The sequence below is a fragment of the Falco biarmicus genome, chromosome 2 (assembly GCF_023638135.1).
Source record: "Falco biarmicus isolate bFalBia1 chromosome 2, bFalBia1.pri, whole genome shotgun sequence".
Taxonomy (NCBI): Eukaryota; Metazoa; Chordata; class Aves; order Falconiformes; family Falconidae; genus Falco; species Falco biarmicus.
In genome coordinates this window covers 19,692,756-19,707,769 of record NC_079289.1, presented here as the reverse complement: position 1 = coordinate 19,707,769, position 15,014 = coordinate 19,692,756, and the positions used below count along the sequence as shown (strand labels likewise).

The window sequence follows — 15,014 nt, the reverse complement described above, 5'->3', positions numbered from 1 at the left end:
ACAAAACACAAGTTTTCGTAAGAAATGATACCTTTATTCAACATTGCTTTGTGGTTTTTTTCGTAAACAGGTAAGTCTTCATGTCAGTGGACGAATATGTGATAGAGCTTTTGCAGCATACCTTGTAGTTTATTAATGCTGTTCTGTTGTCTTTGTCTTGAAATACAGATTCCATCTCCTGTGTATTTCAAATCTAATGTAAGGTTTTCTCTTTTCTACCAAATATGTATTTATTATGGTGGAAGTAAGAAGCTGGTGTTCTGTATTTGTCATGAAGTAATCCAGCAGAGTTAGCACAGAAGGAAACTACCTAATTGCACAATGAATTACCAATTTTTTTGATGGGACCAGAGGCAGTGGGCAGAAACTGAAACACAGGAGCCTCTGTCTGAACCTCAGGAAACAGATTTTAATGTGAGGGTGACTGAGCGCTGGCACAGATTGCCCAGGGAGGTTGTGGAGTCTCCATGGCCATCAGCTCTAGGTGGGCCTGCTTGAGCAGGGGGCTGGACCAGATGATCTCTAGAGGTCCCTTCCAACATTGACCCTTCTGTGATTTTTCTCATCTAAAGTTTTGACTTCATTGAACTTGATATGAATTAACATTAAAACCCTATCGCATGCTTAGGTATTTGAATGCTTCCTTACTAGGTTTCATTTCAGTATAGATGTCTGTATTTCTTAGTATTGTTGTATTCTACATTTCCAAATGAAGCACTTCAAAGATGAAAACCCTTTGGAGTGAATCTTGAGTTGTTGCTCTTTATAATAAGGACTGTGTGACCACAGCTTGCCCTGCCCTTTCCCCCAGCACAGTGTTATGGCTTCAGAGGTTTTAGCCCCACAAAGATAATCAGTTCTGCTGTCATTATTTTGGAAGAGGAGGTTAGGACACTGGCCTAACTTGGCACCTGCTGCAAAGATGACAGGTAAGGAATCCTACAGGAGGGAATGGGGAGTGTCGTGTGAAGTTGTGTAAAGGTGCATTGCTAACTCTTCAGAAGTAAACGCGCTGTGTATTGGTGAATTTGACGATTCCTTAGGAATGCTCTTTTTTTAAACTAGAGAAGGTTAGATTATGCATAATCTAGGAAGTTTCTCATGAAACTAGATTCCCCCCTAGTTTTTGGAAGATCCAAAATACCAAAATGATGAGATCATCACAACTATATATAAGTATTTTTCTATAATACAAAGCTTATGCTGATTTTCTGTAGTTCTAAAACATATAAATTATGAGAAAACTATCTCTTAGGTTTTGCTTATACAGATTTTTGCTACTTGAAAATAGTTTGAAAGATTATTTTGAAATTAAACCACTGATACCAATAAAACTATGCCTGTTTAAATGTCTCTGAATTTTTTCTTGGTGGTTCTCTCATCTCAGATTGCATAATTGTAAACTTGGTTGCACAGTGTGTAGCTCAATGTTATCCTGACTTCTGTTGAAGTAGTAGAGCAATAGTGATACTACTAAGCTCTGCTGGCTGTGCTGGTTTAACTTTATCTCATTTACAGCAGACTTCTAAATTTGTTTCAAACTGTGTGTATAAACAAGCCGTAAGTTTCTGTGATAGATGAACTCACTCAGAATTTCTAGAAACTGACAGAAGCAGCTCGTGATATCTTAACTGTTAACTTCCAGTGCTGATGCAACCGTTTCAGATGCTTTTGATCTGTCAAATTTCATAAGTTTTCTTTGTTAATTGGTGAAGTCACATATATACGTCATTATTTCTAGGTGAAAGAGATGATGAGGGTTAAAGGTTATTCAACAGTTTTGTACAGCTCACAACATACATTCAGCAGCTCCTTCAGCAGTTTTGTACTACTTAGCTGTTCGTGATAAGGTAAAGTATCACAAAATGCTCAGGAACTTTGCATTCATGTAACAGGGCATGTGCGTTCTGAGTGGAGAAAATGGTACTGTTACTTGGATGTTTTTCTAAGCTGCTCAGCATGAACAGTCATTGAAAGTAGAAATCTGAGTATCTGAAGGTGTTTCTGCTGCATTAATGACAACATATGTAGAATGGATAATCGTGAAAAATCACTGTCTTGATTACCCAGCTATTCTGGTGCTGCAGATTCCTCGACATGGGAATGTTAGTGAGCAATATGGGGGAGGGGGCCATATTCAAAAACACGTGATTGAGTTGCTGTTTCATATAGGATTATTTTAGTGACTGTATGACTACAGCCTCACAGTTCACAAAAATTGGCAAAAATACAAGGTATATATTTACATACAAAATACATGTAAGTCTAATGCTTCACTTATACTGTGCAGTAGAAGCCTGGGTGATGTTAAGACTTCATTCCCTTCTGCTGATCAAACTGAAACTTCTTTGAAATGTCAGGAATTTTTTTATTTTTTATTTTTAAAAATGGACTCTCCTTCTGTATTAAATGCATAGCCTTACATCTGGGAACTCACAAAGGAGCAGTTTTTATTAAATTTATGAAGTACTTATAAATTTTAGCATCTTTAAATTCAGACCTTGCTTAAGCTGCACAGATGAAATCTTTGTCCTTTCTGTTTAAATATTTTCAGACATGCTCATTATTCTCCAAATACTGAAGAAATAGTTATAACTTCCGTGAGTGAAGTTTTGCAGTCCAGGCAAAACAGGAAAAAAAAAAAAAATGTTCCTTGATCATAATATTGTCACTGGTATGGGTTTATTACTGCCACCACTTTTTTCTTTTTTGAAATCTGATTCCAGAAGAGGAATATTACTAACCTTCACATTCCTCATTCTGTGTAAGATGCTAACTAACTTCAGGTACTCTCTACCTTATAAACTGTAAATTGTGAAATAGATGAAAAATATTTTTAATAGTCTTGTCAAGGAAATTGAATGCCTTGCTGGCACAGTTCAAGTAGTGTTTGCCCTTATGTTTCTGGGAACTTATTTTTCCTTTTGAGCCTTATTTTGGTAATGCTAATTTTTTTCCCTCTTAAACGCTTATTTGCTTCTAGCTGTCTACAAGTATATGCTCTTAAGGAGAGAATTTAGGGAACGTGATTGGGAAGGGTTATCTTGCAGTTTGTCTCCTGTAATTACTGGCAGCCATGCAATGATGCCCAGGTGACAATGGATTTACTCTCTGATGGTTTTATTGTATCAAATATGTGCTTTTGCCCTCAGCAGGGGCTACTCATGATTAAGGTGAGCAGGTTTGGCCAGACTTGGTAAGAGAAGAATGGGGAGGAAAATGTTGCTTGACCATTTAGAAGTGTCTAGCACTGTATCTTCTGTTAGTACGTCAGCAGCCAACATTCTTATCTGTTACCTTTTGATAGGTAAACCTGAACAAATGCAAACATGAACACAGCTCTGCGGATCACCTCGGGTTCCCTTTGGAAACCCCAAATAAATGGCCACAAGGGATTGTGTGTTTTCCTGAGAACAGCTCTGCACTGGAGTTCATCCTTTCTGTGTGATGGATAGTGGCTCTGCTACACTCAGAATGATACCTATCTCTGCTGGTGCAAACTGTCGTATGGTCCACTTCAGTGGAAGTCAAAATTTACCCATGCTGCTGTTCTGTATTGCTAGGTAATTTTTAAAGTAGACATAAAATAAAGGGGGAAGTGGAGGGAAATATAGGGGGGAAGCTCTTTGTTACAGTAGTCACCAAAAATCCTGTTAATCAAAAAAAACCAAAACAACGCACCCCACACCCCAGTCTGTTCTGTTAGTGAAGCCAGTGAAGCTGCATAGCATCGGTGTGCGAGGTAAATGTAAAGCGTCCTTCAGTGCTGTAGATTGTCATAGCTGTTTCTGCGTGGTAGCTTGTTTCACATGCAGTTCTGTAGTGGAAAGACACTAGTGGAGAGTGCTCTGAAGCCTGAGTGTGTGTTACTTGAAATGGGTTGTACTGAGGAGCTGGTTTTCAATTTTCCTTGATAATGGCACAATATATGCACAGCATCACTCAGTTTGTGCGTGATGCATCTGTTCTCTTCAGTATAGGCATGTTTATCATGCTGTTAGCCTTTTAGAATGTTTCAGATGGATTTTGCTTGGCACCATACCCACTCTGAGCTTTAATTTAAAGAAAAGCTTTATCATAGGAATGAAAGTGATTCAGAGTCTATTACTTTGAAAATAACTATTTGCTGTGTTCCTGCTTACTCTTGCAAATCCCTTTTTTCAGCAATATCTGCTAGGATATATTCAGATCTAACAAAGTAATTACCGTTAATCGTAAACAGTAGGGTTTATGTAGGTTTTTGTTAGGGTAGAGAGGTTGTAATGATCTTAATTTCTCATAGGGGAAGAAACATGAAGAAACATACAGCAGGAGAGACCTACTGTTAAAAAAAAAAACAACCAAAACCACAACCACACACAATAAGTTAAGTATTTGAGTTATGGTAAATGATTATGATTTGTAACACTGCCATATGGTCTTACTAGCTGGTTTTAGGGGTTATTTTCAAAAACGTAATAGATTTATTTGGCTACAATTTTGTCACTAATTCCCTACTGGTTGCCAAGAATCTGGCTCACCACTTTGGTTTCAGTAAATCTGGGTGGCCATGTAGAAGTCAGTATACACTGGCTGTTGTGGAAACTTGAGAGACTGTGTTAAGCCTCTGGAGGTCTTGGCCTTGCTGTTTGTAGCTAGGGGAAGAAAAGAAGAAAAGCCTAATTATTATGTTTTTTCCATAATCTAAAATACAAACTGAAAGATGGGCAGTTTGTAATTGTAGCTTCCCTTTAAGATGGGTACATACTTACCAGTAGCTGGATTAGTTTCACCATGTGGTGGTAATGTCCCAGGACACTAATGTTTGTCCAGATGACAACTCCAGTCAGGTCCCCGTGATGACAGACATTGCTAACAGCCATTATTACATTTGACCTGTTAAATTGCTTTAATACTAGTGCTTGCAAAATCATAGCTCTAGTTATAAAGGGTTAGTGGGCTGTGCTCTGTTGTATCTGCTTTAGGAAGAAAGTATCCATCTTGCTGGACATCTGTGTTACGGAATAGGTAACAGAATTTCTGAAATAGGATATATAGCAAGCTGCACCATGGGGTGGGGAAAGATGAAAAGGAAGCAAGTGGGAGAATTGATGAATTAACAGCACTTTTAATAGGACTCAAACAAATTGTGCCAACTTTGAAGTTGTACTTATTTCGAGCTGCTAGCCTCAGCTTTTTTTCAGTTGTATCTGCTAAGGTAAATGTTACCTTTGTTGTAAATGTTCGTGATTGTGTATTGCAATTTGCATGTATGTCACTTCTGAGTTGTTGTCTGGGGCTGTTCCTGAAGCAAAGCTAGCCTGAAAGGCACAACCTGTACGTGGCTTTCCAAAGTAATTCTGTAACACACACACTTCACAGGGTGTGCTAAAGTTTCTGATCATCAGACAGTACCTAAAGACTTAAAACAATTTACCAAGATCTTGAACTGAGAGCATACAGAGTTCTTCATCCCGTTGTGCTGCTGTAACTGGTGCTTTCCAGGCAGTCTTCCTCTCTAGGAAGACATTTCTAGGGCTTCTTAGCTCTGCAACACGTTTCTGTGTCTGCTTCCCCAGCCTGAGTAATCAATTATATTAAACCTATTAAACATGGCAGTCCTCACATGTTAGTTTAAATTGGAGGTATTTGTGGAGAAGAGGTGACTTTCATTGGGGTGGGGGAGGAGGGAATGAGTGTGTATGGGTGTTCTGAAGCCTGAATGGCTGGGGCAGGGAGCTGTTGGATTTTAAATGTTTTGGATAGTTATTTTGCATGTGAACTCTGGAAGAAGACACACAGAGTTCAAGATGGATACCCTTATTAACATTTCCAGTTATTATCTAGGCCTTTTTGAATATAATTACAGTAAATTTAATTATGAATTAATAAATGTAATAGGAATAAAAATATACTCTGACTTGCTGTTTGTTCTTCCAGCTGCACTTGCTGCAAATGCAAGCAGATCTATTGCAGAAGTTTTAAAATTGCAAGTCTTAAACTTTTGCATCAATTTCTAATGCTTTGCTTATTAAAATTTTAGTGAGACTTGCATGCAGTTCTGTTCTGAGGTGGTGTTATAAATCAGGACATTTTGCTCCAGTTCAGTTCAGTTGTATTGATACCGTGCTTACGCAGTGTCTGTACCACAGCAAGCTGTGGCATGGGGAGGAGACCGTGCTTCTGTACCCTCAGTACAACTACAGTGAGAGCAGTTAGTTCTCAAGTTTCATTAATAACTGTGTTATGTGCAGGAATCCTAATTACTGTAGTGGCAATAATATGAGAAGGATATCACTTTGGCCACATGCATTGGCAGGCCTAGAAGACAGTGTTGTGTTTGATATGTGTTTTAAAAACCCTCCAGAGTGAAAGGACTTGGGGTTCTTTGGAGCAGATCTGCACTTAATGAACTCTAAGCAGAAGTATGAATATCTAGGAACTTACTAACATTCCAGAACAGCTGTTTTTTAACTGTTGAGGTAGTAAAAATAATTTTGAAATCTGTGTAGTAACAATTAAGTGGTAAGAATGGGTTGAGAATAAATGGTATTTTTTTTTCTGGTAATGTGAAGTTTTATTATGGTTTATTTCTCCATATTTAAAAAGAGAAGCTACTGTATTTTCTGATTTGTTTGATGTTACAGTTATTTACTGTCTCTTTATTTTTTTAGGTTACTGTTGAAATCTTAAAATGCAGATGAAGACTGGCTTGTGCAGAATGCTTCTACTATCTTATGCATACAAAAGGGAGTCCTAAACCAATTTTTAGTACAAGGTATGTATTAGGATATTTGGCTTTATTCAGCAATTGACTGAAATGAAGAGCCCCCTTTTTGTTCGCATTTGTGATTTGATGTAGAGTAATTCTGCTTCTACACTTCAACTAATAACTTGCTTTCAGATAATGTAATTCCTTGTATAATTCCTGTCATATGTTAACAGGTTTTTAAAGACTTGAAGTGTATGTACACAGCCTCTTGCAGAGAGCTCAAAATCTGGCCAGTCATAATGTCTCAAATCCAGAAACCATAGTGCCACATTAATACGATACCATGTCTGAGCTACTGGATTATTGGTACGTTGCACTTGGAATCCAGCTTGTACGATCAACTCTCTAGTTTCTGATACTGACCATTCCTTGGGATTATCCAGTAGGCCTTGCTCTGGAAGGCTGTGTCCGTGTACTTGGTAAAACCTGGGGTAGAGTTCAGCTTGGGTACACACAGGTATGTAGTGTCATCTACCCTGGGTGTTGCAGGCATCTCTGTGGGACTGATGGGTATGAAGTTTTTAGAGGGAGATTTATTCAGCTTGTTCAGTAGTTCTGATGGTTCTGAAATTCCAAAATAATCAGTTGCTTTTATAGGAAAAATAATTTTAAACACTCATAAGATTTGACTGAGATGTGCAAGTTCCACTGATAAAGCAAGAGGAATTTGGACTGGTTATCCTCTGTTTGTGTTTAGCCTAGTAAAATGTACTCAGAGCTGTCTCTACAGTTGTTTTAACAGTAAATAGATAACTAGATACATAAAGAACAAGATATATTGAGCTATTTATTAATGACATGTGAAAGATGTCCTTGCCCATGGCAGGGGGTTTGGGCTAGATGACTTTCAAATGTCCCTTCCCACCAAATCGTTACATGATTCTGTAGTAGTATTTTTATTGCTAATTAGAGGAGTCCTTTTACTGCTTTCCAAGTCAGCTAGTAAATTAAGTGTGAGAAATAAGCACTAAAACTTGGGAGTGTTGCATGGTAAGTATAAACATGTTGGGGTGCTTTGTCATTCTGTGAAAAGCATGTGAAGGACAACATGAGAGAAGAAATCTTTCTGCAGTAACCTATCTCAAAATGTACTGTGAGTTATGACCAATACTGAAAAATTGCCTGTGTGGTCATCTTTTATTCTCAGGTGTGAAATAGTTCAAACTGTCTACCTAAGATAGGCAGCATCCCATTATGCTCCACAGAAGTTCAGTCTCCTTTTTCTCTACTTTTTACCCTCTGCCTGCTCTGCCTTGCTGTATCTTTTACTTAGGTAGCACTCCTTTGTAAAGCATTCTTCCAAAGAGAAAATTTTTCTCTGTGCATGCTTCAGATGAAGAATTGGAGACCTGCTCCCCCCCTTGTGTTCAGGTCACCCCAGTAATACACACCATGCCAGACAGCCTGGTAGTTACCCTTGCGACTGGAAGTGACTTCTCCCCTGAGCGCTGCAGTGCCAACTTCCATCTCACCTCTGCAGCTGAAATCCGAGCAGGCTCTCCACAGAATCCTAGAATACCTGAGGTTAGAAGGGTGCTGCGGAGGTTGTATAATCTAACCCCCTACTCAAAGCAGGAGGTTGGGTAGGGCAGGTTGTCCTGAAACTCTGTCCATTTGGGTTTGGTCTCCAAGGAATGGAGACCCCATAACCTCTCTGAGCAACTCATACCAGTGCTTGGTCACCCTCACAGTAAAAGATGCCTGATGTTCACAGGGAACCTCCCGTGTTCCAGTTTGTGCCCCTCGCCTCGTCCTGTCTCTGGGCACCACTGGAAGGACTCTTATCTATCATCTTTATACCCTCTCATCAGATGTTTATAAATACTGAAGACTTCACCCCACTTTCTCCAGGCTGAGCAGTCCCAGCTCTTTCAGCTTTTGTAACATGAAGGATGCTCCAGTCCCTCAGTTGGCTTCCATTCAATGAACACAATCCAATATGTCCATGTTGGTTTTTTTTTTTACTGGGGAGCCCAACACAGGACAGAACGCTTCCGATGTCTCACCAGTACTGAGTAGAGAGGAAGGATCCTCTCTGTTTCCTTATGCTGGCAACTTTCTTTGTAATGTAGTGCAGCATGCCATTGGCCGCCTTTGTGGCCAGGTTACATTCTTTGTTCATGGTGGTCCTTGGACCTGGTGTTCACTGGGACCCCCCAGGTCCTTCACCTGCAAAGCTGCTTTCCAGCTCCATCCTGTCCTGGTGCCTGGGATTATTCCTCCTCAGGTGCAGGATTTGGTTATTTCCCTTTGTTTAACTTCACGAGATATTGTGGGCCCATCTCTCCAGCCTGTCAAGGTCTCTCTGGGTGGCAGCGTGACCCTTTGGTGTATCAGCCACTCCTCTCAGCTTTGTATTGCCTACAAACTTGCTGAGGATGTGCTCTGTCCCATCAGCTAGGTCATAAATGAAAATGTTGAAAAGGACTGGCCTCAGTACTGATTTCTGGGGTACTCTGCTACTTACTGGTCTGCAACTGGACTTCGTGCCACTGATCACAACTTTTAGGCCTGGCTGTTCAGCCAGCTTTCAGTCTACCTCATCGTCCACTTATCAAGCCTGTACCTCATCGACTTGTTAGTGAAGATATTATGGCACCCGGTGTCAAAAGCCTTGCCAAAGTCAAGGTAGACAATATCCACTGCTCTCCCCATATCCACTGAACTGGTCACCTCATCGTAGAGGATCCTTAAGGATTTGCAAATGACCCCTTTGTAAATCCATGCTGACTACTACGTTACTTTCTTGTCGTTCTTGGCCTGTTGGTCTGGAGCAGTTTCCAGGAGTAGTTTGTCCATCACCTTGCCAAGGCCTGTAGTTCCCTCGGTCTTCCTTCCTGTCCTTTTTGAAGACAGGAGTGACATTTGCTTTCCCCTAGTCCTTGCACGTCTCTCCCTGTTGCTGTGACCTTTCAGCAGTGGAGAGCGGTCTGGCGGTGCCAGCAGCAGCTCCCTCGGCACCCGTGGCTGCCTCCCACCAGGCCCAACACATGTAACCTGTGTCCAGCACAGGTGTTGCCTAACACGGACCCTGCTGCCTGTTTGATATTGAAGAGGTGCGGGGCTGAGGAGGTGGGAAAACTGATACGCATCTTGTTTTGCCGTTTTGCTTTGCCCTTTACTAAGGAATTCCCTGTTACTTTCTAGTTCTAGTAAAATCACAATAAAATAGTAATATAAAAATAACCAGACAATTATGTGTAATATACACTAGGCTATGGAAATAAGCAAGCTACACGCATTTATTCTCAAAATCTAAAAAAGACAATACAGTTAAAACTGTCAAAAAAGTAGTAGTAATAGAAAAAACAACTTTTTCTAAGTTTGACTCAAAAGAGATTTTCTATCCAGCTGACATTTTGTCTTGACGATGTAGCTGCTGGGAATTCAGTATTGCTTGTCCTTATGTATCAGCCTGCACCCCCTGCAAAAGAGCCATTTGGGAGCCCCAGCCCTTGGCAGGTTTCCCAGGCATCTCAGAATTTTTTAGTCTTCAATTTACAGTTTCCTTCCTGTGAAGGGAAGAGCGGATGGCCGAGGTTCCTTGGAGATACAAGTGTTTCTTTGACTGGCTAAATAATGACTCCTTGTCTCAGTGGAGATAAAAATCCTTTTCTTTCCCCGTTATTCATCTGTCTGTGTGCACTTCAGATTGCAGTGTGAACCTGACTGACAAAGCCTAACGGCCTAATTAAATTGCATTAAAAATTGAGGGAAGACAAGATAAAAACATGAGTGGATCTCATTGTATTTGAGGCTGAGTGTGCAATAGCATTCCAAAGACTGGGAGAGTGAGCCAAATCATTCACATAAAAAAATCTACACCTGCTCAGCTTGGTCTCCCTTAACTTGCTGCTGAGCAGTATTCGGGGAGATGAGAGCTGGCCTTGGTGCGTCATTGCATTCCCTTCTTCAGCTCTGAAATACATCTGCCGTACAGTTCTGTTACACCAGAAAATGCACTCAGCTCTGACTTTAATTTCCAGGGAGGCCAGAGTTCTGTGAGGCTGCCTGTTGCTGGGGTTCCTGAACAGTGGTGAACAGAGAGTTCCAGGTGACCTCTTGGATGGCCTATCTGGGAAAGCATTAGCATTTCCCAGCTCTTTAGCAAATACAGTTTGATAATGCATTGCTCTGTAGTTTGCTATTTGAGTCTTCAAAAGTACGTTTTCAAGGAAGTTACCGCTTCATTGTCTCTTTAACTCCTTGGCCTGAATCGTACTTCCTTCCTGAACATGTTCTCCATTGCATTAGGTTTCTGCCAAACCTGCTGGTGGCTGTACCCCCTCGGAATTGAAGATGGCTTTCTGCCATACTGTGATTATGTGCAAAACGCTGCTCCTCAAGCTGGAATTACAAGGACCGTCAGGGGTGAGAATATCATCATGCTGTCACTCATAACAGTGCTCAGTTATCAGTCTTTTTGTATTATCTTTGTGCTTTATGTGCATTTTTTTTCTTTGTTGTTCTCTATGCCCTCGGGCACAAGAATAATGCTGTTATCTAATAAAATGGTAATTAAATCTGTAGCGCCTAGCTGAACAGTGGGGAGGGATGAATTCATCGCTCTCACTTAAGCTGTATTCTTTCTGCTTGTGGACAGGTCTGGCCTGCGAGACTGAAGGGAATAGGGCTGTTTGAAATGATGGGCAGGGGGCCAGCATGCAGGTGCTGTGTCTCCCACCAGCACCCTGGACTGGAAAAGACACATCGGAAGAATCTGATGTCTGCTTGCAAGGTTTAAGATGCCTTTTTGTGTACGAGGAGATGAATTACAGCTTTCGTGATGTGACTGTCTTCAGCCTCCAGCAGAAGAGCATTGTTAAGCAAAGTTGAGCGTTTCATAGTCAAGCTGATGTTGGCCAGCTTCGGTGTGTAACTGAGCTCTTGACTCCATTTTTGCTTAGACTGTACCAGAAGCAGATTTTCTTTCCAGAAATACTAGTACCAGGAAGTGGTGTTGATAAAAGGATTGGAGTTTGTTGTACATGCTGCAAGAGTAAATGATTTATTAAAAGACTGCTTCTTGGTTAATGGACTGGACTAAAAGAAAAGCTTTTAGAGTTAAATGAGTAAGAAAAAAGTATTTTCAAGCACTGAAGTATATTACAAAAAGATAGGGAAGTGGTAGGGTTTATAACGAAACAATAGTGTGGACTGTATTTAAGTTGCAGTAGAGCTTACAAGAGCACAGAAGTATTAGTTCCATAGAGAAAACGGTACTGTTATCCCAAACCTGGGTTCTTCACCTGGTGTGCAAGAGCTGATCTGCACAGTAGAGGTTCATTGCACGCCTGTGCAGAGATGGGCGCTAAGCGGTAAAGTCTGCAAAGCTAGCACACCTCTCAACACACTGTAGAATGTTTTATACACTTTGAACAATTGTTTGCAGTTGTGTTTAGTCACACTTGGTTTTCTTTTATGGGTTCTTACAAGTCTTGTCTCCATCTACAGGTACAGCATTCTTTTTTCCAGCCTGCATGTTCTGTGGGGAGGGGGCTTTGTTAGTAGGGAGTGGAACTTCTAGTATGCTAATAAGGATAGTTCAAACTATTTTCTGTTTGGTCTTAGTGACCATTTGGTCCTCCTTGAGCTTACCTTGTTATGCCCCACCTTGACATATTAATGGTATGTATTCCTTTTCCCCAAGGCCTCGTTTTGTTAACTGTAAGGATCAGCTACATCCGTTTTTCAAATTTTGTTGCTTTTCACTATAGATATTTAGACTTTTTTATTTTTTAAATAATTCTTCTATCGGTGTCAGCCTGCAACAGCTGAAAAGGATTGGAAGGAAATGTTAATGAATGGGGAGATTAAAGCTGCAGTAAGATTTCACTGTGCGCAGTAAATTTTAGTTGGTAATTATGATAAAAATGCCTGCTGTCTTAATGTAGCCCAATAAAAAGGTGACAAACAAAAACCATAAATGAAATCAATAATGAAAAAATAATTTTGATGCAATGAGTTTTTAACATTGCACTGTAATGTACCTGCAGGGTTTTTTCAGGGTTTCTTAATCTACTATAAAACTCTTCCAAATTAATCAGTGACTAACAGGATATTTATTTTCTATTTCCTGAAATCAACAACACAGTAAACAAGAATTGAGGGCCTTACAGCAACCTTGCAGAGTTCAGTAAGGGCAAATGCAAAGTCCTGTAGCGGGTACTGAATTAACATGAATGACTGGTTGTGAAGAAGCTCATCTGGGACAAGTGAAGACGAAGGTGTCCAGCGACATTCTGGGCTCCTGAAGCCAAGAGGTATATGGGAACAAGGCCAGCAGAAGCCACCAAGGCGATGGGGAGGTTAGAGACAGGCAGTGGGGGGTGTTCAGTCTGAAAAACAGGAGGTGGGGGGTTGGAAATCCTACTTGAGCTGTGTGATGGAAGGGGGTAGAGAAGATGAAGCCAGGCTCATCTCAGAGGTGCACAGCCGTGAGGAAGTCTCGTATAATTTACAGTGCAAGTGTTGCATCTTAACGGGTCTTCCCTTGTTTCAGGAAGGGAGGACGCAGGGGCCCCAGTCTGAGGGCTGGCTGCAGGGTGATGTTCACTTGCGGTTTTAGGGATCTTGATCCTGCTGTCTACAGAAATAAGAACTGTTCCAGTATATAGACAGTATTGCTGACAGAGACAGGAAAGCGAGGGAAGTTTCAAATGCTTGGCATCTCCCTACATGTAGACTTTTCCAGAAGCGGGAGGTCTCAGTCAGCTTTGTAAAGCCTTTTTAAAACAGTAATAAATATGCATGTAAGCACAGCCTTCACAGGCTGGGGCTCTGGTCGTTACTGTTTGGGGCAGGGATAGCAGCTTTTCCCTCGTGATACGGATGACTGTTCAGCGCAAGACACGCAGCTGCTTCAGCAGGCCTAACGGGGCTGCTCTTCCCCAAATTCATACTCTCTACAGAAGCCTGTATAAGTAACAGCTCCAGGGACCAAGATTTTTTGTCAGAAAGTGCGGGGCTGTGATGCAGATCAAGATGTCACCACCTGGGTAATACTGTCCTCCAGCTCTGGTTGAAGACATTTGAGCTGCTGGCACAACAGGGGCAACAGCCGCACTCGTGGTTTTGGTTGTCTTAAAAGCAGAGCTGCCCCTGCCGTCGTCCTGAGAGCAGCACGGACGTGAGAGGAGCCCGGCAAGGGTAAGGCCTGACCCACCTCCTGTAATGAGTCAGTGCCAACAGCAACTAACCACAGAGGAGTCCCTTACAGTTCGAGTCATGTAGGATGTACTGCAGAAATTCTTGGGGGGGGGGGGGGGGAATCAGTGGTAGCTATCCTGCACGACAGCCTTGAAATCAAAAAAACATCTTCTGCCTGCTCCTGTCCTCCTGGCTGCTATATGTGAGGTGTTGGAGATTTTATCTAAGAGCCCCCCTTCTTAACTGTAATTTTGACTGCTGTATTCTGTGCTGTCTTTTGTCCGCTTTTAGTATTTTTTTCCTCTCTCTTTCACTTCAAGATGGGTTCAGAAGCTGAAAAATATTTTCCCCATTCATGTGGGACACACAAAAGCCGAGGAATGTTGGAAGTGTCAGGATTCAGTGATGGGCTTGCAGCCCAAAAACACGGCCTGTACAGTTCTTTTGCATTCTTAAAAGGTAAAACTCCCACTATACCTCCCGCATTACAGAGGGAGACTCCAGCAAAACCGAAGGCACAGCTGTAGGAACGCGTCGTGCAAGGACTGGATTGCCACTACTCCGGAAGACTGACCTAAAGGAAGAAGATTTTACAGTGGCTCTTTTCCAGCACTATATGGGAAGGCAAAGGGTGGTAACAGGCAGAACATTTCAGGACAGCCCTCGGGCACTCTGAGCTGTCCTAGCTGGCAGCTGCACTTCAGTGCTGTCCCTTCCCTGTGCAGAAGGAGCTTTCTTCCATCCAGACTGATTAACGCCTCCGTTTAGAAAAACCAGTGCAGGAAGGACAGGGGCCCTACCCTGGCCAGCTCATCACCCCCTACCCTTCAGTACCTGTGAAAGAAGCCAGGAACGCAAATACTGACGATGGAGCAGTGAAAGAATGCACCCAAGCCTTCGGAACAATTTATTGCCACTGCAGTTTATAGTAACTGCAGCTGCTTAGCCTTGCTGACAGCAGCAAGAAGAAACCGAGCAAGTACTTCAAAGGTATTTCCCCACTGTGTCTAAAGAATTGCTTTTTATTGTAGCTACTTTCTCTTCATCCTTTGTCCACCAAAACCTTTTTCTTAGCAACTGGATAAAAACCATATTAATAAAATCAGACAAAAAC

At 41.5% G+C, this 15,014-nt stretch overlaps 1 protein-coding gene across 15 annotated transcripts in view; it reads left to right on the top strand.

Moving 5' to 3' along the window:
- PSPC1 (paraspeckle component 1) overlaps nt 1-14,994 on the top strand; it is a 68,153-nt gene extending 53,159 nt beyond the window's left edge. For 2 of the 15 annotated variants that reach the window (XR_008820194.1, XR_008820183.1), the window contains 4 exons: nt 6,654-6,757; nt 11,006-11,122; nt 11,355-11,622; nt 12,846-14,016. Coding sequence is in view for 1 of the 15 variants with exons in the window: in XM_056328567.1 (XP_056184542.1) it covers nt 812-853 (42 nt within the window). In the remaining 14 variants the exon portion in view is untranslated. Of the gene's footprint in view, nt 1-811; nt 2,376-3,307; nt 3,564-6,653; nt 6,758-6,924; nt 11,123-11,354; nt 11,623-12,845; nt 14,017-14,191 lie in introns of those variants that run through there. The other 13 variants (XR_008820186.1, XR_008820185.1, XR_008820181.1 and 10 more) reach the window with 13 other exon arrangements.
- The last annotated feature ends 20 nt before the right edge of the window (nt 14,995-15,014 follow it).